Source organism: Amblyomma mixtum, chromosome 1 (assembly GCF_055824585.1).
Source record: "Amblyomma mixtum isolate Tamu chromosome 1, ASM5582458v1, whole genome shotgun sequence".
Taxonomy (NCBI): Eukaryota; Metazoa; Arthropoda; class Arachnida; order Ixodida; family Ixodidae; genus Amblyomma; species Amblyomma mixtum.
Window position 1 is genome coordinate 153,758,848 of NC_143012.1, and position 23,536 is coordinate 153,782,383.

Here is a 23,536-nt window from a genome sequence, read left to right on the forward strand (position 1 = left end):
CCAAACTTTGAAAACCAGCAACCTGCCAGATCTTCCTGGCAGGCCATGTCAAGTTTAAAATTCTCTCAACAGAGTCAAATTTTCCATCCTGGGTAGCCAATCGGGTACACAAGCTTGCAGTTTCATCACTTCAACAAATCTACGTACATTTTCCCGAAAATACATACGGGCTGGTCTCGCGTCAGAATCGCAGTAATACCCCGCCATTCTGGAGCGCCATATACTATGGAGGCCCCAGAGCATTACCTGATCAAACGGGAACCCGTCCTGGTTTTCAATTGCCAAATATCTGATACCGTAGGGATGAAGCGGGAGCTCTTTTTTAATTGTTCGTTGCAAAACGTCCCAAAAAAACACCCCCTCCCAACAGTGAAGAAACACATGGTCTATTGTTTCGGGACACTTGCAGATTAGGCAATGCGAACCCCACGGTAGGAATAAACCCCTTCCCTCTAAAAACCTTTTAACTGATAGTGTTTCTGTATGTAGCTTGAAGAAGAAAGTTTTGGTTCCTGGCTGTACTTGCATTCTTTTTACTCTTTTCAGAACATCCCCTCCGTGGCCTCCATCGTACAAAGCTCTGTACATTGGCACTGGAAAAACAACATCACACAGATCTGCGTATAGCTTTTTCCGCTTCACGTCACTTAAATATTCTCTCGAAAAACGCACAACAAGAAATTTAACGCTATCAGCAACTTCTCTGAAGTAACCGAAAGTTCTTGCGGAAAAATAATTTGTTCCCACAACAAAATCAGGCAAAACACCGGTCAACCTTAGTTGACACATAGTTCTCAAAAAAGGGTCACGCACATCTCGAAAAAAGAAAAACCTGTTTACAAGCTGGCGCAGGAACAGATGTCCTAGCCCAAGGCCACCATCTTTCACACGTCTAAACAAATTCGTCCGTCGGCACCGTTCCCAGGTCGATGACCAAACAAAAACAGCTAAAATGCGATGTATCTTCTGTACATTTGCCCGGGAACAGTGCAACACTTGCATGACGTACCACAGTTTGCTTAAAAAGAACAAATTACACACCGTCGCTCTCGCAAAGATTGACAAATGTGCCCCCTTCCATCTATCTGATTTTTCCCGTAGTTCGTTCACTTGTTCTTTCCAATATGCATCACTGTCCCGGTAGCAGTTTAGTGGCACTCCTAGGTATTTTGGGGGGATAGTTACCCAAGTCACATTTGCAAAAAGATCTGGGGTTGATGGCCAACCCCCATGCCAAAGTCCCTGGCACTTTGCCCAGTTCACTTTACTTCCGGTTGCCTTCCGGAAACTGTCAACTGACACAACAGCCTCCCGTATGCTCTGCTGATTCACAGCAAACACCGCTAGGTCATCCGCGTACGCTAGCAACTTGACTTCAGCTGCCTGCAACCTAAAACCTTGAACAGCCTCGTTCTTAATAATGCTCAAACATAGTGTCTCTATGTAAATGGTAAACAAAAGGGGACTGAGGGGGCAGCCCTGGCGTACCGAACGTTGCACCCGAATGGGGGCCCCCAGACTCTTGTTTATAATTAATCTCGTAGTGCAGCCGCGGTACGCCATGGCCACACCCTCTCGAATTACGGAACCTACATTCGCGTGGTCCAGAATACTGAGCAAAATTTCGTGGGCGACACAGTCAAATGCTTTTTCGAGGTCTAGTTGGAGGATGGCCACACATTCATTAGTCAGATCACAACACTCCAGAACCGATCTTGCCGTGTGTATGTTAGTCATAATTGATCTCCCCTTTATCCCGCACGTTTGATGAGGGCCGACAATATCCTGGATTACTGACTGCAGCCTCCTTGCTAGCACTTTCATTAATATTTTATAATCGACATTAGTCAAGGAAATTGGCCTGTAAGCTGTGACCTGCTGGAGCTTTTCCTCGTTATTTGTCTTGGGAATTAGAATAGTGTGAGCTAACCCGTATGACAGCGGCAATCTGTTTATTTCGTAGGCTTCTTGGAACAACGCAGTCAATATTGGCGCTATTTCGTTCTTGAACCCCTTATAGAAAGCTGCACTTAAGCCGTCTGGCCCAGGCGACTTTCCCATATTTAAACTATCGATTGCTTTTTCGACCTCGAGTTCTGTGATTGGCATCTCTAATCTTTTCTTCGTGTCCTCGTCTAGTCGTGGCATAGCCATAAGAAACTTTTCTTTGAACAAGTTTATGTCAACCTCCTGTTTGTTAAAAAGCTGCTGATAATATTGGAAGAAGCCTTGTCTGATATGATCGTCATCTGACGATAGCATGCCGCCCCATGCAATCTTATCAATATGATTTTCCTCTGCATGAGCCTTTTCCAATGCCAGTGCTCTTTTCGAGGGCGTCTCGCCCATGTTCCAGCTTTCCGCCCTTGCCCTTACTAACGCTCCTTGGTATCTGTCTTCTTCCATCAACGCAAGCTGTTCTTTTATTTTCCTAATATCTTCTATCCATTTGCCGGGTGCCTTACATTCTTGCTCATGTAGTTTTTCCAGCAAAGCCTTTAGCTGGGTTTCTTCAATTTTCTCCTGATACCGCAGGCAACTGGACCTATCAATGGCCTTTATTTTAATCTGTTCTTTGCACATCTCCCATTGCTTCCAGATTTCGTACAATGTGCCCGGCCTTACTTTAATGAGTTCATTCAGTACAACCCGTCTAAAGGCTTCATCGCTGAGCAATTTGTTGTTAAATTTCCATAACTCCCAGCTAAATGCATTCCTTCGTTTTCTGGTGCCGAATACGCATTTCACTAAGCAGTGATCCGTGAATGTCATGGGCACAACTTGGTATTCATTACATACGGGAATCAAATCCAGCGACACGTAAATTCTGTCAAGGCGCGCGTGGCTCGAACCTTGGAAGTGCGTGTACTGCACGGCACGCGCTCCCCCCAGGTACTCAGCCACATCTTCCATATTCCACTCGCTTGTTAACTGGCACAACACATCAGTACTCTTGTCTCTGAAGCCGCGTGTGCTGGTTTTGTCCCGAGCATTCAGTACACAGTTGAAATCGCCCAGCATTACAACCTGCCTCTCCGTCCTTAACTGCTGCATAACATTCTCAAAAAACACTGCTCTTTCCTCAACAATGTTAGGTGCATACACACAAATAATGCGCCACTCAGCATTGGAATATGCAAAATCGGCTACAACACACCGTCCTGACAGACATGAGTAGTGAGCCTGTACAATCAGTCCGGGCAGCTTTTTGACAAACAATACACACCCAGCCGATGTCCCTACCGCGTGGCTCACAATGGCGTAAAATCTAGCCGTGAAACGTTGCACCATGCTTCCGGTCTCTTCCTCCCCATCAACCTTTGTTTCTTGTACGGCAAGCACGTCGATATCATGGTCACTTAGCAGGCGGTGTACTTGGCTCTGCTTCTTTTTGGCTGCCAGTCCCCTGACATTTAACGTGGCTACACTCAAAGGGGTTTCAGGCGCCATTTCCATAAAGGGTGAATAGACCGAAAGCGTGGTGCTTACCTTCCTCGTCTAGCGCGCGGCTAGACGCCGTCGTTGGAACCGCCTCCGTCTGGTGCGAGCGGCTGAACCGGCAGCGGGGGCGCTTTGTCCGCTGCACGCCTCTCCGAAGAAAGGTTTGGCCGCGGACGTAGTGTGGACCGCCGGGGTTGGACTGTTTTTGCTGGCGGCTCGTCGACACCGGGGGCTGTTGCCTTGTCACCTTCGAGATCGGTCTGTGTGTGGGGTCGCTTGGCTGGGGCTGTGACGCTTGGCGAACGAGTACCGCTGGTGTCCGGGTGCTCCTCACCGTTATCCTGCTCCATGTCGTCTGCCGGCTGAGGTGACGTCTCTTCGTCTGACCTAGGGAGGTCAGGTGCAGCGTCACTCCTCCCCGCATCGCTGGCAGCTTTGATGTCTCGAGCGGAGTCTCCCGACGAGTCTGTCTCCCGTACCTGCGTACGCTCTTCTCCGGTTCCCTTTGCCGCCTCCTCTGCCTCGACTACGTCCATAGTGAGCTCCGCCGACCGCTCCCTCGTTCCAGGTCCCGCGGCCGAAGCGTACGTGAGCACACAGTCAGCCTCCTCATGTCCGTAGCGCCTACATTTTGAACACCGGGGCACCTTACATTCGCGGCGGACGTGTCCCGTGCCTCGACAGCGTAAGCACTGCATCGCCCGCCCAGGCACAACGACAAGGGCTAATTCCCCGGCGACTCGCAGCTGGTGCGGTAAGTCATCTACCTTGATGCCCGGCTTCAATTTCAGGAGCACCGTCCTCGTGGTGGACCCCTTCTCCTTGACGCCTTGAACTCGCCACCTCTCCCGGGTCACTTCGGTCACGTTCCCAAAAGCCGCAAAGGCCGTCCGGATGTCATCATCTGCAACGCCGTGCAACATCCAGTGGAGTCGCAGCTTCACTTGTTGGTCTTCGGGATCGATGATGAGGCAGCGGCGGCCTTTAACTTCCAGTTCCTTGAACGCCGCCAGCTTCTTTGTTGCTTCTGTGCTGTTTAAGGTGACAGCCCACACATGGTTGATCTGATACGCCCCCAACGCCAAAACGTCGGGGAGCGCACCAACGTTGGCAAGGGCGTCACGGAAATCCTCGACCCTGTATGGCCTAACCCGCACATCTCCGTGCAAAAAAAGCGTGTTAAAAACAACGCGTCCGGTGGGCAAAGTTGGCAGAATAATCTGATAGTCGCTATCTTCGTTGTCCTCGAGCCTGTTTCCGCGGCTGGAAAGGGCCGCTATCGCCGCTCCACTGGAGCTCATGATCCTGCGTCCGTCACGCTCGGTGGCCGGAAGCCGAATGACATGGTATGGCCGATGGCGAGAGACAGTGCTTTCCGAGTCTTTATGTACTGTGTTTGGCCCTCGAGGATGCAAAACTGCGCATGGATACTTCCCTCGCTCGTGGCAACAGCCGCCAAGCGTGCAGTTACCTGCCCTGCGCTTTTCTCAGCCGTTCTGGCGAACCTAAACCACTGCGGCATGCACGGAAAGAGCAGCGGGAGCGAGCCTGTGTTGTTTACACATGGACCGGCAGTGGGTGCGGTGCATGGTGCGGTGGGCGCATATTGTGCGCTTCTGCGCAGTGTTATGCGCACACTGGGCCTCCCAGCTATCTTGGGGCTTTGCTAGAGTTTAATCTGCAGTGTACCCGCCGCGGCAGACGTCAGAATGACAGCCGAGACGCCACGGGTTCGCTTCGAGTTTTGCCACAGTTTCGCGTCCGCACGTACTACACGTTGGACACGTTGCCGATGAGATTGTATTATCGATAACAAAATAACGTCACCTCCTATAGTTGCCTGAGACACTGCGCAACTATGACAGAAAAAAAAAACGTGAAGGGCGAATAAAAATGCAAAAGAAATGCCATCAGCACTCGGTGTTCCCAGGTGGTCTCCCTCCCAAGTACTGACCGAGCCCAATGCTGCTTAGCTTCGGTGATCGGACGAGAACCGGCGTATTCAACATGGTATGGCCGATTTTTTTTTTTTTTTTTTTCTTTATTGCCTGGCTTTGACATACAAACTGGACAACACTAACAATCAACAAAAGACAATAACTATGTACACACTACTTGTGGTCAGCCAGCATAAATCTGGCTTCGTCCAATTAAAATTCACGCAACGTACAGAGCGGCTCTACTCTTGAGAGCCACTCCGGAGGCTCCGCAGCGGCTTTCTGAATGGCGAGAAACATGTCCATGCTTTCGCGGAAATAAATTCTAGCAGGTCTTGCGTCTCTGTCACAATGGTAGCCTGCCATTCTGGAGCGCCATATACAGTGGAGGCCTGTCAGCATTATTAAATCGAAAGGCACCCCATCCTCATTTTCAACACATAAGAACCGGATGCCATACGGGTCTAGTGGAAATTCTTTCTTTAATGTTCGCTGCAATACATCCCAAAAATAAACCCCTTCCCAACAGTGTAAAAATACATGGTCTATTGTTTCCGGCTTTCTGCAAATTAAACAGTTAGATCCCCAAGGTAAAAATAATTCCTTTCCTTCTAAAAATTTTTTAACCGGTAAGGTTCCGGTGTGCAGCTTAAAAAAGAAGGTTTTCGTTCCTGATGGCACCTGCATATTTTTAACTCTCTTTAAAACATCTTTGCCTTGGCCTCCACTGTACAAGGCCCTGTACAAGGGCACCGGGAAAACTACATCGCACAAAGCACGGTAGAGTTTCTTTCTTTTCACAGTCGACAGAAAGTCATTTGAAAACCGCGCGGAAAGAAACCTTACACTGGCAACGATTTCCCGGTAAAAACCGGTGACCCTACTGTAAACCTCAGCAGTTCCGACTATGTACTCTGGAAGGAGATGCCGCAGCCTAACTTGGCATACGGTACGCAAAAACGGGTCTCTTGTGTCCCGAAGAAACAAAAAACGATTGACCAGCTGTCTCAAAAACAAATGGCCCAGTCCCAGCCCGCCTTCTTGAACCCGTCGGAACAGGTTGGTCCGGCTGCAGCGCTCCCATTCAGACGACCAGACAAAGACGGCGAAAATTCGGCGCAGCTTTTGAATGCTTAGCCGTGAACAGTGCAACACCTGCATTACGTACCAGAGCCTGCTGATAAAGAACAAGTTGCAAACAGTGGCTCTGGCGAAAATGGACAAGGTCGTTCCTTTCCACTTATCCGCTCTCTCCCGTATCTCTTTAATCTGTCCTGTCCAATACTGTTCACTGTCACGGTAAGCAGCAAGTGGAACGCCCAAGTATTTATCTGGCGTTGTCGTCCAAGGCACGCTGGCAAACCGCTCAGGCGTAGATGCCCACCCGCCATGCCACAGCCCGAGGCACTTCGACCAGTTAACCCCGCTTCCTGTAGCTTGGCTGAAATCTCGTACACACTGAACAGCCTCGCTTATGCTTCCCTCGTCAACGGAAAACACAGCAATGTCATCTGCATACGCCAAGAGCTTTACTTCGGCTGCTTGTAAAGTGAATCCGTTAATACTATTGTTTTTCAGAATCTTTAAACAAAGGGTCTCCACATAAATACAAAATAAAAGGGGGCTGAGGGGACAGCCCTGGCGCACCGAACGCTGCACGCTAATGGGGGCCCCCAGACTCTTGTTAACTATCAATCTCGTCGTGCAGTTCCGGTATGCCAGGGCCACACCCTCGCGGATAACAGAACCAACATTAACATGGCCTAATACTGAAAACAAAAGTTCATGGGCAACGCAGTCAAAAGCCTTTTCCAAATCGATCTGAAGAATAGCCACCTGACCATCAGTGTCATCACAGGTTTCTAAGACACTGCGCGCAACGTGTATATTTGTAAAAATAGACCGCCCTTTAATCCCGCAGGTCTGATGCGGACCAACTAATAAATGAATCACGGTCTGCAACCTTCGTGCCAAAATCTTCATGTAAATTTTGTACTCGACGTTAGTGAGTGCTATGGGTCGGTATGCTGTTACCAATCGTAATCTGTCTATGTCGTCCGTCTTGGGAATAAGCACAGTATGGGACGACCCATAGGACGGAGGCAGTGCTTTTACTTTATAGGCTTCATTAAAGATTACCTGCAAGACCGGGGAAATTACATTTTTAAATTCTTTGTAGAATGCCGCGCTGAACCCGTCCGGTCCAGGCGACTTACCAGGGTTTAAACTATCTATTGCCTGCTCAACTTCCAATTGAGTTATCGCCTGCTCTAATCTGTCTTTAGTTTCGTCGTCCAGGCGCGGCATCTCGGCCAGAAACGCCTCCTTAAATGTGACAACATCTACCGGATGCAATGCGAAGAGCGCCTGATAATGCTCGAAAAAAGCTGCTTTGATATGATCGATGTCCGTTTTTGAAACACCTCTCCATTCTATTTCGTTTATGTGGTTTCTTTCGGCACGGGCTTTTTCTAAACCAAGCGCTCGTTTCGTTGGCGCTTCCCCTGCAGCCATGTCTTCTGCCCTTGCCCTCACCAGCGCTCCCCGATAACGTTCTTCTTCGATAAGCTGTAACTTTTGTTTGGTTTTTCTTATGTCTTCTATCCATGTACCAGGCGCTCGGCATTCCTGTTTTATCATCTTCTGAAGCAGTGCCTTTAGCTCCATTTCCTCTTTTTTTGCTTCATGACGTATACAGGTGGCTCTTTCTATTGCTTTTAATTTTAAAGTTTCTTTAGTGAGCTCCCACTGCTGCCAAATCCTCATGTTGCTACTTGGTTCTATTTTTGCTATTTCTTCCCTTACAGCTTGGTTATAAAATTCGTCCTGAAGTAGTTTGTCGTTTAACTTCCACATTTCCCACGAAAAAACATTCCCCTTCTTAACAATTCCTATGCAACATTGAACTAAACAGTGGTCAGAAAATGAAACCGGCACTACTCCATAACTATTGCATTTAGGTACAGTATCCGCGGATGCATAAATGCGGTCTAGCCGTGCGTGACTTGAGCCCTCGAATCGTGTGTACTTTACCGCACGCGCTCCTTCAAGACACTCAGCGACATCCTCGAGGTTGCAGTTCACAATCACTCGCAACAACACTTGAGTGCTCTTATCTCGGAAATTTCGGACACTTGTCTTGTCGCGCGCGCTAAGAACACAGTTATAATCGCCCATAACAATCAGCTGTCTGTCCGTGCGAAGCCGTTCTTGGACACTTTCAAAAAACGTGGCTCGGCCATCAACCGAATTAGGAGCGTACAGGCAAACAATGCGCCAGTCAGTGTTGCACAGTGAAAAATCTATGGACACGTATCGACCCGACAAACACGAATAATGACCGTGTACCTCTAGCCCCGGCAACTTCTTGACAAACAGAATACAACCTGCCGATGTGCCCACCGCATGGCTGACAACGGCAAAATATCTAGACGTGAAACGCCGCACCATGCTCCCGGTCTCTTCCTCACCATCGACTTTAGTTTCCTGCACTGCTAATATATCAATGTCTTGCTCCGTTATAAGTCGGTACAGCTGGCTTTGTTTTCTTTTGCCTGCCAGGCCTCTGACATTTAAGGTAGCGACTTTGAACGGAGTTGCGGAAGCCATTTCAACTTAAGAAGAAGGGACCGAAAGCATGGTGCTTACCTCCCGCGCCTAGCATGTCGCTAGACGATGCCGTCGCCGCCGGTGTCATCCGGCGCGAGCACATGGACCTGGTCAGGCGGCGCCTTGCCGCCGCCACGCCTGTCATCCGGAACCTTCGGGCGCGGTCGCAGACTGGGTCGTCGTGCTTGGGGCGTCTTTGTCGGCGGTTCCTCCACGCTGGAATCCGCTGCCTTCTCCCCGTCGGCCTTGGTCTCGGTGTGCGGACGCTTCGCAGGGGTGGTCACGCCGGTGTTCACGCGGGCGTCGGCCTTCTCGTCGCGGTTCTCGCTGGCCGCCTTTGTTTCCACGTCCACGTGCTCTGGCGGGCTCGGGTTTTCTTTGGGCGTCTCCACAGGCGTCGAAGAGAGGTCAGTAGTTAGCGACGCGCTCTCCTGTGCGCCAGCCCCGTCGGCGTTGCTGCTCGAGACAGCTGGTTCAACCCCCGCCGTTTTGCCCGTGTCGTCGATGCCGCTGGCTGCTTCCTCCGCCTCGACGACATCCATGAGCTCTGCGGAGTCGCTCGCCGCTACACGCCCTGTAGCCGACGCGTAGGTGCGCACGCAGTCAGCCTCGGAGTGTCCATAGCGACGGCACTTCGAGCACCTGGGCACCTTACAATCACGGCGCACGTGCCCCGTGCCGCTGCAGCGCAGGCACTGCATCGGCCGCCCTGGCACCACCACGAGAGCCAACTCGCCAGCGACTCGTACCTGGTGGGGCAGGTCATCCACCTTCACGCCTGGCTTCAGTTTGAGGAGCACGGTCCTCGTGGTGGACCCCTTCTCCTTCATGCCGGCGACGCGCCAACGCTCCCGGGTGACTTCGGTCACGTTGCCGAACGCCGCGAATGCCGTACGGATGTCCTCGTCGGCGACGCCGTGAAGCATCCAGTGCAGTCGCAGCTTGACCTGGTGGTCCTCTGGGTCAAAAACGATGCAGCGGCGTCCCTTGACTTCCAGCTCCTTCATGGCGGCCAGTTTCTTTGCGGCGTCAGCGCTGCTGAAGGTCACCGCCCACACGTGGTTTATCTGGTACGCCCCCAACGCCACGACGTCGGGGAGCGCACCAACGTTGGCGAGGGCGTCCCTGAAGTCTTCGACCCTGTAGGGTCGCACACGCACGTCGCCGTGCAGAAAAACCGTGTTTAAAACAACACGTCCGGTGGGCAGGGTAGGCAGAACGATCTCGTATTCCTTATCAGCTTCGCTGGAAACCCTGTTTCCGCGGCCGGCAACGGCCGCTATCGCCGCTCCGTGGGAGCCCATGATTCTGCGTCCGTCACTCACGGTGGCTGGAAGTAGAATGAACATGGTATGGCCGATGGCGAGAGACAGTGCTTTCCGAGTCTTTATGTACTGTGTTTGGCCCTCGAGGATGCAAAACGGCGCATGGATACTTCCCTCGCTCGTGGCAACAGCCGCCAAGCGTGCAGTTACCTGCCCTGCGCTTTTCTCAGCCGTTCTGGCGAACCTAAACCACTGCGGCATGCACGGAAAGAGCAGCGGGAGCGAGCCTGTGTTGTTTACACATGGACCGGCAGTGGGTGCGGTGCATGGTGCGGTGGGCGCATATTGTGCGCTTCTGCGCAGTGTTATGCGCACACTGGGCCTCCCAGCTATCTTGGGGCTTTGCTAGAGTTTAATCTGCAGTGTACCCGCCGCGGCAGACGTCAGAATGACAGCCGAGACGCCACGGGTTCGCTTCGAGTTTTGCCACAGTTTCGCGTCCGCACGTACTACACGTTGGACACGTTGCCGATGAGATTGTATTATCGATAACAAAATAACGTCACCTCCTATAGTTGCCTGAGACACTGCGCAACTATGACAGAAAAAAAAAAAACGTGAAGGGCGAATAAAAATGCAAAAGAAATGCCATCAGCACTCGGTGTTCCCAGGTGGTCTCCCTCCCAAGTACTGACCGAGCCCAATGCTGCTTAGCTTCGGTGATCGGACGAGAACCGGCGTATTCAACATGGTATGGCCGATGGCGAGAGACAGTGCTTTCCGAGTCTTTATGTACTGTGTTTGGCCCTCGAGGATGCAAAACTGCGCATGGATACTTCCCTCGCTCGTGGCAACAGCCGCCAAGCGTGCAGTTACCTGCCCTGCGCTTTTCTCAGCCGTTCTGGCGAACCTAAACCACTGCGGCATGCACGGAAAGAGCAGCGGGAGCGAGCCTGTGTTGTTTACACATGGACCGGCAGTGGGTGCGGTGCATGGTGCGGTGGGCGCATATTGTGCGCTTCTGCGCAGTGTTATGCGCACACTGGGCCTCCCAGCTATCTTGGGGCTTTGCTAGAGTTTAATCTGCAGTGTACCCGCCGCGGCAGACGTCAGAATGACAGCCGAGACGCCACGGGTTCGCTTCGAGTTTTGCCACAGTTTCGCGTCCGCACGTACTACACGTTGGACACGTTGCCGATGAGATTGTATTATCGATAACAAAATAACGTCACCTCCTATAGTTGCCTGAGACACTGCGCAACTATGACAGAAAAAAAAAAAACGTGAAGGGCGAATAAAAATGCAAAAGAAATGCCATCAGCACTCGGTGTTCCCAGGTGGTCTCCCTCCCAAGTACTGACCGAGCCGAATGCTGCTTAGCTTCGGTGATCGGACGAGAACCGGCGTATTCAACATGGTATGGCCGATGGCGAGAGACAGTGCTTTCCGAGTCTTTATGTACTGTGTTTGGCCCTCGAGGATGCAAAACTGCGCATGGATACTTCCCTCGCTCGTGGCAACAGCCGCCAAGCGTGCAGTTACCTGCCCTGCGCTTTTCTCAGCCGTTCTGGCGAACCTAAACCACTGCGGCATGCACGGAAAGAGCAGCGGGAGCGAGCCTGTGTTGTTTACACATGGACCGGCAGTGGGTGCGGTGCATGGTGCGGTGGGCGCATATTGTGCGCTTCTGCGCAGTGTTATGCGCACACTGGGCCTCCCAGCTATCTTGGGGCTTTGCTAGAGTTTAATCTGCAGTGTACCCGCCGCGGCAGACGTCAGAATGACAGCCGAGACGCCACGGGTTCGCTTCGAGTTTTGCCACAGTTTCGCGTCCGCACGTACTACACGTTGGACACGTTGCCGATGAGATTGTATTATCGATAACAAAATAACGTCACCTCCTATAGTTGCCTGAGACACTGCGCAACTATGACAGAAAAAAAAAAAACGTGAAGGGCGAATAAAAATGCAAAAGAAATGCCATCAGCACTCGGTGTTCCCAGGTGGTCTCCCTCCCAAGTACTGACCGAGCCCAATGCTGCTTAGCTTCGGTGATCGGACGAGAACCGGCGTATTCAACATGGTATGGCCGATGGCGAGAGACAGTGCTTTCCGAGTCTTTATGTACTGTGTTTGGCCCTCGAGGATGCAAAACTGCGCATGGATACTTCCCTCGCTCGTGGCAACAGCCGCCAAGCGTGCAGTTACCTGCCCTGCGCTTTTCTCAGCCGTTCTGGCGAACCTAAACCACTGCGGCATGCACGGAAAGAGCAGCGGGAGCGAGCCTGTGTTGTTTACACATGGACCGGCAGTGGGTGCGGTGCATGGTGCGGTGGGCGCATATTGTGCGCTTCTGCGCAGTGTTATGCGCACACTGGGCCTCCCAGCTATCTTGGGGCTTTGCTAGAGTTTAATCTGCAGTGTACCCGCCGCGGCAGACGTCAGAATGACAGCCGAGACGCCACGGGTTCGCTTCGAGTTTTGCCACAGTTTCGCGTCCGCACGTACTACACGTTGGACACGTTGCCGATGAGATTGTATTATCGATAACAAAATAACGTCACCTCCTATAGTTGCCTGAGACACTGCGCAACTATGACAGAAAAAAAAAAAACGTGAAGGGCGAATAAAAATGCAAAAGAAATGCCATCAGCACTCGGTGTTCCCAGGTGGTCTCCCTCCCAAGTACTGACCGAGCCCAATGCTGCTTAGCTTCGGTGATCGGACGAGAACCGGCGTATTCAACATGGTATGGCCGATGGCGAGAGACAGTGCTTTCCGAGTCTTTATGTACTGTGTTTGGCCCTCGAGGATGCAAAACTGCGCATGGATACTTCCCTCGCTCGTGGCAACAGCCGCCAAGCGTGCAGTTACCTGCCCTGCGCTTTTCTCAGCCGTTCTGGCGAACCTAAACCACTGCGGCATGCACGGAAAGAGCAGCGGGAGCGAGCCTGTGTTGTTTACACATGGACCGGCAGTGGGTGCGGTGCATGGTGCGGTGGGCGCATATTGTGCGCTTCTGCGCAGTGTTATGCGCACACTGGGCCTCCCAGCTATCTTGGGGCTTTGCTAGAGTTTAATCTGCAGTGTACCCGCCGCGGCAGACGTCAGAATGACAGCCGAGACGCCACGGGTTCGCTTCGAGTTTTGCCACAGTTTCGCGTCCGCACGTACTACACGTTGGACACGTTGCCGATGAGATTGTATTATCGATAACAAAATAACGTCACCTCCTATAGTTGCCTGAGACACTGCGCAACTATGACAGAAAAAAAAAACGTGAAGGGCGAATAAAAATGCAAAAGAAATGCCATCAGCACTCGGTGTTCCCAGGTGGTCTCCCTCCCAAGTACTGACCGAGCCCAATGCTGCTTAGCTTCGGTGATCGGACGAGAACCGGCGTATTCAACATGGTATGGCCGATGGCGAGAGACAGTGCTTTCCGAGTCTTTATGTACTGTGTTTGGCCCTCGAGGATGCAAAACTGCGCATGGATACTTCCCTCGCTCGTGGCAACAGCCGCCAAGCGTGCAGTTACCTGCCCTGCGCTTTTCTCAGCCGTTCTGGCGAACCTAAACCACTGCGGCATGCACGGAAAGAGCAGCGGGAGCGAGCCTGTGTTGTTTACACATGGACCGGCAGTGGGTGCGGTGCATGGTGCGGTGGGCGCATATTGTGCGCTTCTGCGCAGTGTTATGCGCACACTGGGCCTCCCAGCTATCTTGGGGCTTTGCTAGAGTTTAATCTGCAGTGTACCCGCCGCGGCAGACGTCAGAATGACAGCCGAGACGCCACGGGTTCGCTTCGAGTTTTGCCACAGTTTCGCGTCCGCACGTACTACACGTTGGACACGTTGCCGATGAGATTGTATTATCGATAACAAAATAACGTCACCTCCTATAGTTGCCTGAGACACTGCGCAACTATGACAGAAAAAAAAAACGTGAAGGGCGAATAAAAATGCAAAAGAAATGCCATCAGCACTCGGTGTTCCCAGGTGGTCTCCCTCCCAAGTACTGACCGAGCCCAATGCTGCTTAGCTTCGGTGATCGGACGAGAACCGGCGTATTCAACATGGTATGGCCGATGGCGAGAGACAGTGCTTTCCGAGTCTTTATGTACTGTGTTTGGCCCTCGAGGATGCAAAACTGCGCATGGATACTTCCCTCGCTCGTGGCAACAGCCGCCAAGCGTGCAGTTACCTGCCCTGCGCTTTTCTCAGCCGTTCTGGCGAACCTAAACCACTGCGGCATGCACGGAAAGAGCAGCGGGAGCGAGCCTGTGTTGTTTACACATGGACCGGCAGTGGGTGCGGTGCATGGTGCGGTGGGCGCATATTGTGCGCTTCTGCGCAGTGTTATGCGCACACTGGGCCTCCCAGCTATCTTGGGGCTTTGCTAGAGTTTAATCTGCAGTGTACCCGCCGCGGCAGACGTCAGAATGACAGCCGAGACGCCACGGGTTCGCTTCGAGTTTTGCCACAGTTTCGCGTCCGCACGTACTACACGTTGGACACGTTGCCGATGAGATTGTATTATCGATAACAAAATAACGTCACCTCCTATAGTTGCCTGAGACACTGCGCAAATATGACAGAAAAAAAAAAAACGTGAAGGGCGAATAAAAATGCAAAAGAAATGCCATCAGCACTCGGTGTTCCCAGGTGGTCTCCCTCCCAAGTACTGACCGAGCCCAATGCTGCTTAGCTTCGGTGATCGGACGAGAACCGGCGTATTCAACATGGTATGGCCGATGGCGAGAGACAGTGCTTTCCGAGTCTTTATGTACTGTGTTTGGCCCTCGAGGATGCAAAACTGCGCATGGATACTTCCCTCGCTCGTGGCAACAGCCGCCAAGCGTGCAGTTACCTGCCCTGCGCTTTTCTCAGCCGTTCTGGCGAACCTAAACCACTGCGGCATGCACGGAAAGAGCAGCGGGAGCGAGCCTGTGTTGTTTACACATGGACCGGCAGTGGGTGCGGTGCATGGTGCGGTGGGCGCATATTGTGCGCTTCTGCGCAGTGTTATGCGCACACTGGGCCTCCCAGCTATCTTGGGGCTTTGCTAGAGTTTAATCTGCAGTGTACCCGCCGCGGCAGACGTCAGAATGACAGCCGAGACGCCACGGGTTCGCTTCGAGTTTTGCCACAGTTTCGCGTCCGCACGTACTACACGTTGGACACGTTGCCGATGAGATTGTATTATCGATAACAAAATAACGTCACCTCCTATAGTTGCCTGAGACACTGCGCAAATATGACAGAAAAAAAAAAACGTGAAGGGCGAATAAAAATGCAAAAGAAATGCCATCAGCACTCGGTGTTCCCAGGTGGTCTCCCTCCCAAGTACTGACCGAGCCCAATGCTGCTTAGCTTCGGTGATCGGACGAGAACCGGCGTATTCAACATGGTATGGCCGATGGCGAGAGACAGTGCTTTCCGAGTCTTTATGTACTGTGTTTGGCCCTCGAGGATGCAAAACTGCGCATGGATACTTCCCTCGCTCGTGGCAACAGCCGCCAAGCGTGCAGTTACCTGCCCTGCGCTTTTCTCAGCCGTTCTGGCGAACCTAAACACTGCGGCATGCACGGAAAGAGCAGCGGGAGCGAGCCTGTGTTGTTTACACATGGACCGGCAGTGGGTGCGGTGCATGGTGCGGTGGGCGCATATTGTGCGCTTCTGCGCAGTGTTATGCGCACACTGGGCCTCCCAGCTATCTTGGGGCTTTGCTAGAGTTTAATCTGCAGTGTACCCGCCGCGGCAGACGTCAGAATGACAGCCGAGACGCCACGGGTTCGCTTCGAGTTTTGCCACAGTTTCGCGTCCGCACGTACTACACGTTGGACACGTTGCCGATGAGATTGTATTATCGATAACAAAATAACGTCACCTCCTATAGTTGCCTGAGACAGTGCGCAACTATGACAGAAAAAAAAAAAAACGTGAAGGGCGAATAAAAATGCAAAAGAAATGCCATCAGCACTCGGTGTTCCCAGGTGGTCTCCCTCCCAAGTACTGACCGAGCCCAATGCTGCTTAGCTTCGGTGATCGGACGAGAACCGGCGTATTCAACATGGTATGGCTTTTTTTTTTTTCTTTATTGCATGAATGAATACATCAATAAAATATCGTAGTTGTCGTGCCCCTTGGCAGACAACCGTGTCTAATGGACTTTCATTAACACAAGTTGGTCCATCAGACTCAATACATCATCCGCGCAATCTTGTTGCTTCAAGACTTCTCTCAACTTATACACATGTTCCACAAAATAACCACATACCGATCGTGCATCCAAGTCACAATGTCTTACAGCCATTCTACTCCTCCAAATGCTGTGAAGGCCCAATAACATAATCTGGTCATACTGTGCAACATCACTTTCAGTGGTCAAGTACCGAATTCCGCGCGGTGTCAATGGCAAGTCCTTTTTTAGGGTTCTTTGCAAAACATCCCAGTAGAACACCGCATCCCAACAATCGAGGAACACGTGTTCTACCGTCTCCGGTTTTCTACACAGGAGACAGTTCGAGCCCCAAGGAACAAAAAGGCCCTTTTCCTCTAGCCATGTTTTTACTGGTAGCGTTCCTGTGTGTAATTTAAAGGTCGGGGGACTGTCTCTAATGCATCTCTATGTACGGCAGGTTGTTTTAAGGTTTTGTTTCCTGCGTGACCAAAATGACCCCTTCCTGCGAACGTTCATACAAACCATGTTATCCAGTGCACTTCCAGAATTCATTGTCTCTTCGTGCAATGCTCGGCGGTACACAGTGTCTCGCTTCCTGCGAGAGGTTGTCTGGTCATTCAGGTTTTTGCAAGTGCGGTTCTCGCTAGAGTATTTAGCGAATGTAACGCCGAAGCGCTTATACAAGGATCTTATTGAACAGTTGTTTCCAGCGCCACTGTACAGAACCTTATACTGTGAAGGCCCTGGGAAAGACGTTCTCAGGCGAGTTAAAAAGATGACTGTTGCACCTGGCGTCAAAACATTCAAGTATTCAACATGGTATGGCCGATGGCGAGAGACAGTGCTTTCCGAGTCTTTATGTACTGTGTTTGGCCCTCGAGGATGCAAAACTGCGCATGGATACTTCCCTCGCTCGTGGCAACAGCCGCCAAGCGTGCAGTTACCTGCCCTGCGCTTTTCTCAGCCGTTCTGGCGAACCTAAACCACTGCGGCATGCACGGAAAGAGCAGCGGGAGCGAGCCTGTGTTGTTTACACATGGACCGGCAGTGGGTGCGGTGCATGGTGCGGTGGGCGCATATTGTGCGCTTCTGCGCAGTGTTATGCGCACACTGGGCCTCCCAGCTATCTTGGGGCTTTGCTAGAGTTTAATCTGCAGTGTACCCGCCGCGGCAGACGTCAGAATGACAGCCGAGACGCCACGGGTTCGCTTCGAGTTTTGCCACAGTTTCGCGTCCGCACGTACTACACGTTGGACACGTTGCCGATGAGATTGTATTATCGATAACAAAATAACGTCACCTCCTATAGTTGCCTGAGACACTGCGCAACTATGACAGAAAAAAAAAAACGTGAAGGGCGAATAAAAATGCAAAAGAAATGCCATCAGCACTCGGTGTTCCCAGGTGGTCTCCCTCCCAAGTACTGACCGAGCCCAATGCTGCTTAGCTTCGGTGATCGGACGAGAACCGGCGTATTCAACATGGTATGGCCGATGGCGAGAGACAGTGCTTTCCGAGTCTTTATGTACTGTGTTTGGCCCTCGAGGATGCAAAACTGCGCATGGATACTTCCCTCGCTCGTGGCAACAGCCGCCAAGCGTGCAGTTACCTGCCCTGCGCTTTTCTCAGCCGTTCTGGCGAACCTAAACCACTGCGGCATGCACGGAAAGAGCAGCGGGAGCGAGCCTGTGTTGTTTACACATGGACCGGCAGTGGGTGCGGTGCATGGTGCGGTGGGCGCATATTGTGCGCTTCTGCGCAGTGTTATGCGCACACTGGGCCTCCCAGCTATCTTGGGGCTTTGCTAGAGTTTAATCTGCAGTGTACCCGCCGCGGCAGACGTCAGAATGACAGCCGAGACGCCACGGGTTCGCTTCGAGTTTTGCCACAGTTTCGCGTCCGCACGTACTACACGTTGGACACGTTGCCGATGAGATTGTATTATCGATAACAAAATAACGTCACCTCCTATAGTTGCCTGAGACACTGCGCAACTATGACAGAAAAAAAAAAAAACGTGAAGGGCGAATAAAAATGCAAAAGAAATGCCATCAGCACTCGGTGTTCCCAGGTGGTCTCCCTCCCAAGTACTGACCGAGCCCAATGCTGCTTAGCTTCGGTGATCGGACGAGAACCGGCGTATTCAACATGGTATGGCCGATTTTTTTTTTTTTTTTTTTTTTTTCTTTATTGCCTGGCTTTTGCACAGAAAATTAAACAAGACAAACAATCAACAAAACACTACATACGCTATGTACATACGATTCGTGCTCAGCCAGTATGAACCTGGCTTCGTCCACTTAAAATTCAGGCAGAGTACAGAGCGGCTCTAGTCTTGAGAGCCACTCCGGAGGCTCCGCAGCGGCTTTCTGAATGGCCAGAAACATGTCCATACATTCACGGAAGTAGATTCTGGCAGGTCTTGCGTCTCTGTCGCAATGACAGCCTGCCATTCGAGAGCGCCATATACAGTGGAGGCCTGTAAGCATTATTAAGTCAAAAGGCACCCCATCCTCATTTTCAACACATAAGTACCGGATGCCGTACGGGTCAAGTGGAAATTCTTTCTTTAGCGTTCGCTGCAATACATCCCAAAAATAAACCCCTTCCCAACAGTGTAAAAATACATGGTCTGTTGTTTCAGGCTTCCTGCAAATCAAACAATGGGATCCCCAGGGTAAAAATAATTCCTTTCCCTCTAAAAATTTTTTAACCGGTAAGGTTCCGGTGTGCAGCTTAAAAAAGAAGGTTTTTGTGCCTGGGGGCACCTGCATTTTTTTCACCCTCTTTAAGACATCTCTGCCTGGGCCTCCACTGTACAAGGCCCTGTACAAGGGCACCGGGAAAACTACATCACACAAAGCACGGTACAGTTTCTGTCGTTTCACAGTGGACAGAAAGTCTTTTGAAAACCGCGCGGAAAGAAACCTTACACTGGCAACGATTTCCCAGTAAAAACCAGTGACCCTACTATACACCTCAGCAGTTCCGACTATGTACTCTGGAAGTAGATGCCGCAGCCTAACTTGGCATACGGTACGCAAAAACGGGTCTCTTGTGTCCCGAAAAAACAAAAAACGATTGACCAGCTGTCTCAAAAACAAATGGCCCAGTCCCAGCCCGCCGTCTTGTACCCGTCGGAACAGGTTGGTCCGGCTGCAGCGCTCCCATTCAGACGACCAGATGAAGACGGCGAAAATTCTGTGTAGCTTTTGAATACTTAACCGTGCACAGTGCAACACCTGCATTACGTACCAGAGCCTGCTGATAAAGAACAAGTTGCAAACAGTGGCTCTGGCGAAAATCGACAAGGTCGTTCCTTTCCACTTATCCGCTCTCTCCCGTATCTCCTTGACCTGTCCTGTCCAATACTTTGCACTGTCACGGTAGGCATCCAGCGGAACGCCCAAGTATTTAACTGGTGTCGTCGTCCAAGGCACGCTGGCAAACCGTTCAGGCGTAAATGCCCACCGACCATGCCAAAGCCCGAGGCACTTCGACCAGTTAACCCCGCTGCCTGTAGCTTGGCTGAAATCGCGTACACATTGAACAGCCTCGCTTATGCCTCTCTTGTCAACAGCAAACACAGCAATGTCATCAGCGTACGCCAAGAGCTTTACTTCAGCTGCTTGTAATCTGAATCCGGTAATACTCATGTTTTTCAGTATCTTTAAACAAAGGGTCTCCACATAAATACAAAATAAAAGGGGGCTGAGGGGACAGCCCTGGCGCACCGAACGCTGCACGCTAATGGGGGCCCCCAGACTCTTATTAACGATCAATCTCGTCGTGCAGTTCCGGTACGCCAGGGCCACACCCTCGCGAATAACAGAACCAACGTTAACATGTCCTAATACTGCAAACAAAAGTTCATGGGCAACGCAGTCAAAAGCCTTTTCTAAATCGATCTGGAGAATAGCCACCTGTCCATTAGTGTCATCACATGTTTCTAAGACACTGCGCGCAACGTGAATATTTGTAAAAATAGACCGCCCTTTAATGCCGCAGGTCTGATGCGGACCAACTAATAAATGAATCACGGTCTGCAGCCTTCGTGCCAGAACCTTCATGTAAATTTTGTACTCGACGTTAGTGAGTGCTATGGGTCGGTATGCTGTTACCAGTCGTAACCTGTCTATGTCGTCCGTTTTCGGAATCAGCACAGTATGGGACGAGCCATAGGACGGAGGCAGTGCTTTTACTTTATAGGCTTCATTAAAGATTACCTGCAAGACCGGGGAAATTACGTTTTTAAATGCTTTGTAGAATGCCGCGCTGAACCCGTCCGGTCCAGGCGATTTACCTGGGTTTAAACTGTCTATTGCTTGCTCAACTTCTCCTTGACTGATCTCCTGCTCTAATCTGTGTTTAGTTTCGTCGTCCAGACGCGGCATCTCGGCTAGAAACGCCTCCTTAAATGTGATAGCATCTACCGGTTGCGCTGCGAAGAGCGCCTCGTAATGCTCGAAAAAGGCTGCTTTGATGTGGTCGATGTCCGTGTTTGAAACACCTCCCCATTCTATTTCATGAATGTGATTTCTTTCGGCGTGGGCTTTTTCCAAACCAAGCGCACGTTTCGTTGGCGCTTCCCCTGCTGCCACGTCTTCTGCCCTTGCCCTCACCAGCGCTCCCCGATAACGTTCTTCTTCGATAAGCTCTAGCTTTTGTTTGGTTTTTCTTATGTCCTCTATCCATTTACCAGGCGCTCGGCATTCCTGTTTTATCATCTTCTGAAGCAGTGCCTTTAGCTCCATTTCCTGTTTTTTTTCCTCATGACGTATACAGGTGGCTCTTTCTATGGCTTTTAGTTTTAAAGTTTCTTTGGTGAGCTCCCACTGCTGCCAAATCCTCATGTTGCTACTTGGTTCTATTTTTGCTATTTCTTCAATTACAGCTCGGTTATAAAATTCGTCCTGAAGTAGCTTGTCGTTTAACTTCCACATTTCCCACGAAAAACCATTCCCCTTCTTAATGATTCCTATGCAGCACTGAACCAAACAGTGGTCAGAAAATGAAACCGGCAGAACTACATAACTATTGCATTTAGATACTGTATCCGCGGATGCATAAATGCGGTCGAGCCTTGCGTGACTAGAGCCCTCGAATCGTGTGTACCTTACCGCACGCGCTCCTTCAACACACTCTGCCACATCCTCGAGGTTGCAGTTCACAATCATTCGCAACAACACTTCAGTGCTTTTATCCCTGAAACCTCGGACGCTTGTCTTGTCGCGCGCACTAAGGACGCAGTTGTAATCGCCCATAACAATCAGCTGTCTGTCCGTGCGAAGCCGTTCTTCGACGCTTTCAAAAAAAGCGGCTCGGCCATCAACAACATTAGGTGCATACAGACAAACAATGCGCCAGTCGATGTTACAGAGTGAAAAATCGATGGACACGTATCGACCCGACAGGCACGAATGATGACCGTGTACTTCTATCCCGGGCAACTTCTTAACAAAAAGAATACAGCCAGCCGATGTGCCTAATGCATGGCTAACGACGGCAAAATACCTAGACGTGAAACGTCGCACCATGCTCCCGGTCTCCTCCTCCCCGTCGACTTTGGTCTCCTGCACTGCCAGTATATCAATATCTTGCTCCGTTATAAGTCGGTACAGCTGGCTTTGTTTTCTTTTACCTGCCAGGCCTCTGACATTTAGGGTGGCGACTTTAAACGGAGTTGCAGAAGCCATTTTAACTTAGGAAGAAGAGACCGAAAGCATGGTGCTTACCTCCCGCGTCCAGCATGTCGCTAGACGATGCCGTCCCCGCCGGTGTCGTCCGGCGCGAGCACGTGCTCCTGGTCAGGCGGCGCCTTGTCGCCGCCACGCTTGTCAGCCGGAACCTTTGGGCGCGGTCGCAGACTGGGCCGTCGTGCTTGCGGCGTCTTTGCCGGCGGTTCCTCCACGCTGGGCTCGGCTGCCTTCTCCCCGACGGCCTTGGTCTCGGCGTGCGGACGCTTTGCAGGGGTGGTCACGCCGGTGTTCATGCGGGCATCGGCCTTGTCGTCGCGGTTCTCGCTGGCCGCCTTCGTTACCGCTTGCACGTGCTCTGGGAGGCTCGGGTTATCTTTGGGCGTCTCCAGAGGCGTCAAAAGTTGGTCACAGATGGGCGACCCGCTCTCCTTTGCGCCAGCCGCGTCGGTGTTGCTGGTCGAACCAGTAGGCTCAACCCCCTCCGTTTTGCCCGTGTCGTCGATGCCGCTCGCTGCTTCCTCCGCTTCGACGACGTCCATAAGCTCTGCGGAGTCACTCGCCGCTACACGCCCGGTAGCCGACGCGTAGGTGCGCACGCAGTCAGGCTCGGAGTGTCCGTAGCGTCGGCACTTCGAGCACCTGGGCACCTTGCAATCACGGCGCACGTGCCCTGCGCCGCCGCAGCGCAAACACTGCATCGGCCGCCCGGGCACCACCACGAGAGCCAACTCGCCCGCAACTCGAACCTGGTGGGGCAGGTCGTCCACCTTAATGCCTGGCTTCATCTTTAGGAGCACGGTCCTCGTGGTGGACCCCTTCTCTTTCATGCCAGCGACGCGCCAACGCTCCCGGGTGACCTCGGTCACGTTTCCGAACGCCGCGAATGCAGTCCGGATGTCCTCGTCGGCGACGCCGTGAAGCATCCAATGGAGGCGCAGCTTCACCTGGTGGTCTTCTGGGTCGAAGACGATGCAGCGTCGTCCCTTAACCTCGAGCTCCTTCATCGCGGCCAGTTTCTTTGCGGCGTCAGCGCTGCTGAAGGTCACCGCCCACACATGGTTTATCTGGTACGCCCCCAACGCCACGACGTCGGGGAGCGCACCAACGTTGGCGAGGGCGTCTCTAAAGTCTTCGACCCTGTAGGGCCTCATACGCACGTCCCCGTGCAAAAAAACCGTGTTTAAAACAACACGTCCGGTGGGCAGGGTAGGCAGCACGATCTCGTAATCCTTATCTGCGTCGCTGGCAAACCTGTTTCCGCGGCCGGCAACGGCCGCTATCGCCGCTCCGTGGGAGCCCATGATTCTGCGTCCGTCACGCTCGGTGGCTGGAAGTAGAATGAACATGGTATGGCCGATGGCGAGAGACAGTGCTTTCCGAGTCTTTATGTACTGTGTTTGGCC

The 23,536-nt window shown here is 51.9% G+C and overlaps 1 protein-coding gene, 8 non-coding genes and 4 pseudogenes across 9 annotated transcripts; all 13 read right to left on the reverse strand.

Moving 5' to 3' along the window:
• Window positions 1-5,346: 5,346 nt before the first annotated feature.
• Window positions 5,347-5,465, reverse strand: LOC149368506 (5S ribosomal RNA; annotated as a pseudogene).
• Window positions 5,466-10,898: 5,433 nt separating this feature from the next.
• Window positions 10,899-11,017, reverse strand: LOC149368507 (5S ribosomal RNA). Its single transcript, XR_016288040.1, has one exon. It is a non-coding gene; the product is annotated as a 5S ribosomal RNA (ribosomal RNA).
• Window positions 11,018-11,564: 547 nt separating this feature from the next.
• Window positions 11,565-11,683, reverse strand: LOC149368508 (5S ribosomal RNA; annotated as a pseudogene).
• Window positions 11,684-12,230: 547 nt separating this feature from the next.
• LOC149368509 (5S ribosomal RNA) lies at window positions 12,231-12,349 on the reverse strand. Its single transcript, XR_016288041.1, has one exon. It is a non-coding gene; the product is annotated as a 5S ribosomal RNA (ribosomal RNA).
• A 547-nt stretch (window positions 12,350-12,896) lies between these two features.
• On the reverse strand, window positions 12,897-13,015 carry LOC149368510 (5S ribosomal RNA). Its single transcript, XR_016288042.1, has one exon. It is a non-coding gene; the product is annotated as a 5S ribosomal RNA (ribosomal RNA).
• A 545-nt stretch (window positions 13,016-13,560) lies between these two features.
• On the reverse strand, window positions 13,561-13,679 carry LOC149368511 (5S ribosomal RNA). Its single transcript, XR_016288043.1, has one exon. It is a non-coding gene; the product is annotated as a 5S ribosomal RNA (ribosomal RNA).
• A 545-nt stretch (window positions 13,680-14,224) lies between these two features.
• On the reverse strand, window positions 14,225-14,343 carry LOC149368512 (5S ribosomal RNA). The gene has a single exon (XR_016288045.1). It is a non-coding gene; the product is annotated as a 5S ribosomal RNA (ribosomal RNA).
• A 547-nt stretch (window positions 14,344-14,890) lies between these two features.
• LOC149368513 (5S ribosomal RNA) lies at window positions 14,891-15,009 on the reverse strand. Its single transcript, XR_016288046.1, has one exon. It is a non-coding gene; the product is annotated as a 5S ribosomal RNA (ribosomal RNA).
• Window positions 15,010-15,555: 546 nt separating this feature from the next.
• LOC149368514 (5S ribosomal RNA) lies at window positions 15,556-15,674 on the reverse strand. Its single transcript, XR_016288047.1, has one exon. It is a non-coding gene; the product is annotated as a 5S ribosomal RNA (ribosomal RNA).
• Window positions 15,675-16,228: 554 nt separating this feature from the next.
• LOC149368515 (5S ribosomal RNA) lies at window positions 16,229-16,334 on the reverse strand (annotated as a pseudogene).
• A 1,479-nt stretch (window positions 16,335-17,813) lies between these two features.
• LOC149368516 (5S ribosomal RNA) lies at window positions 17,814-17,932 on the reverse strand. The gene has a single exon (XR_016288048.1). It is a non-coding gene; the product is annotated as a 5S ribosomal RNA (ribosomal RNA).
• A 548-nt stretch (window positions 17,933-18,480) lies between these two features.
• LOC149368517 (5S ribosomal RNA) lies at window positions 18,481-18,599 on the reverse strand (annotated as a pseudogene).
• Window positions 18,600-21,890: 3,291 nt separating this feature from the next.
• LOC149368518 (uncharacterized) lies at window positions 21,891-23,479 on the reverse strand. The gene has a single exon (XM_089575554.1). The coding sequence runs from the start codon at window positions 23,477-23,479 to the stop codon at window positions 22,190-22,192; it is 1,290 nt and encodes a 429-aa protein (XP_089431680.1). The 3' UTR covers window positions 21,891-22,189.
• Window positions 23,480-23,536: the final 57 nt, after the last annotated feature.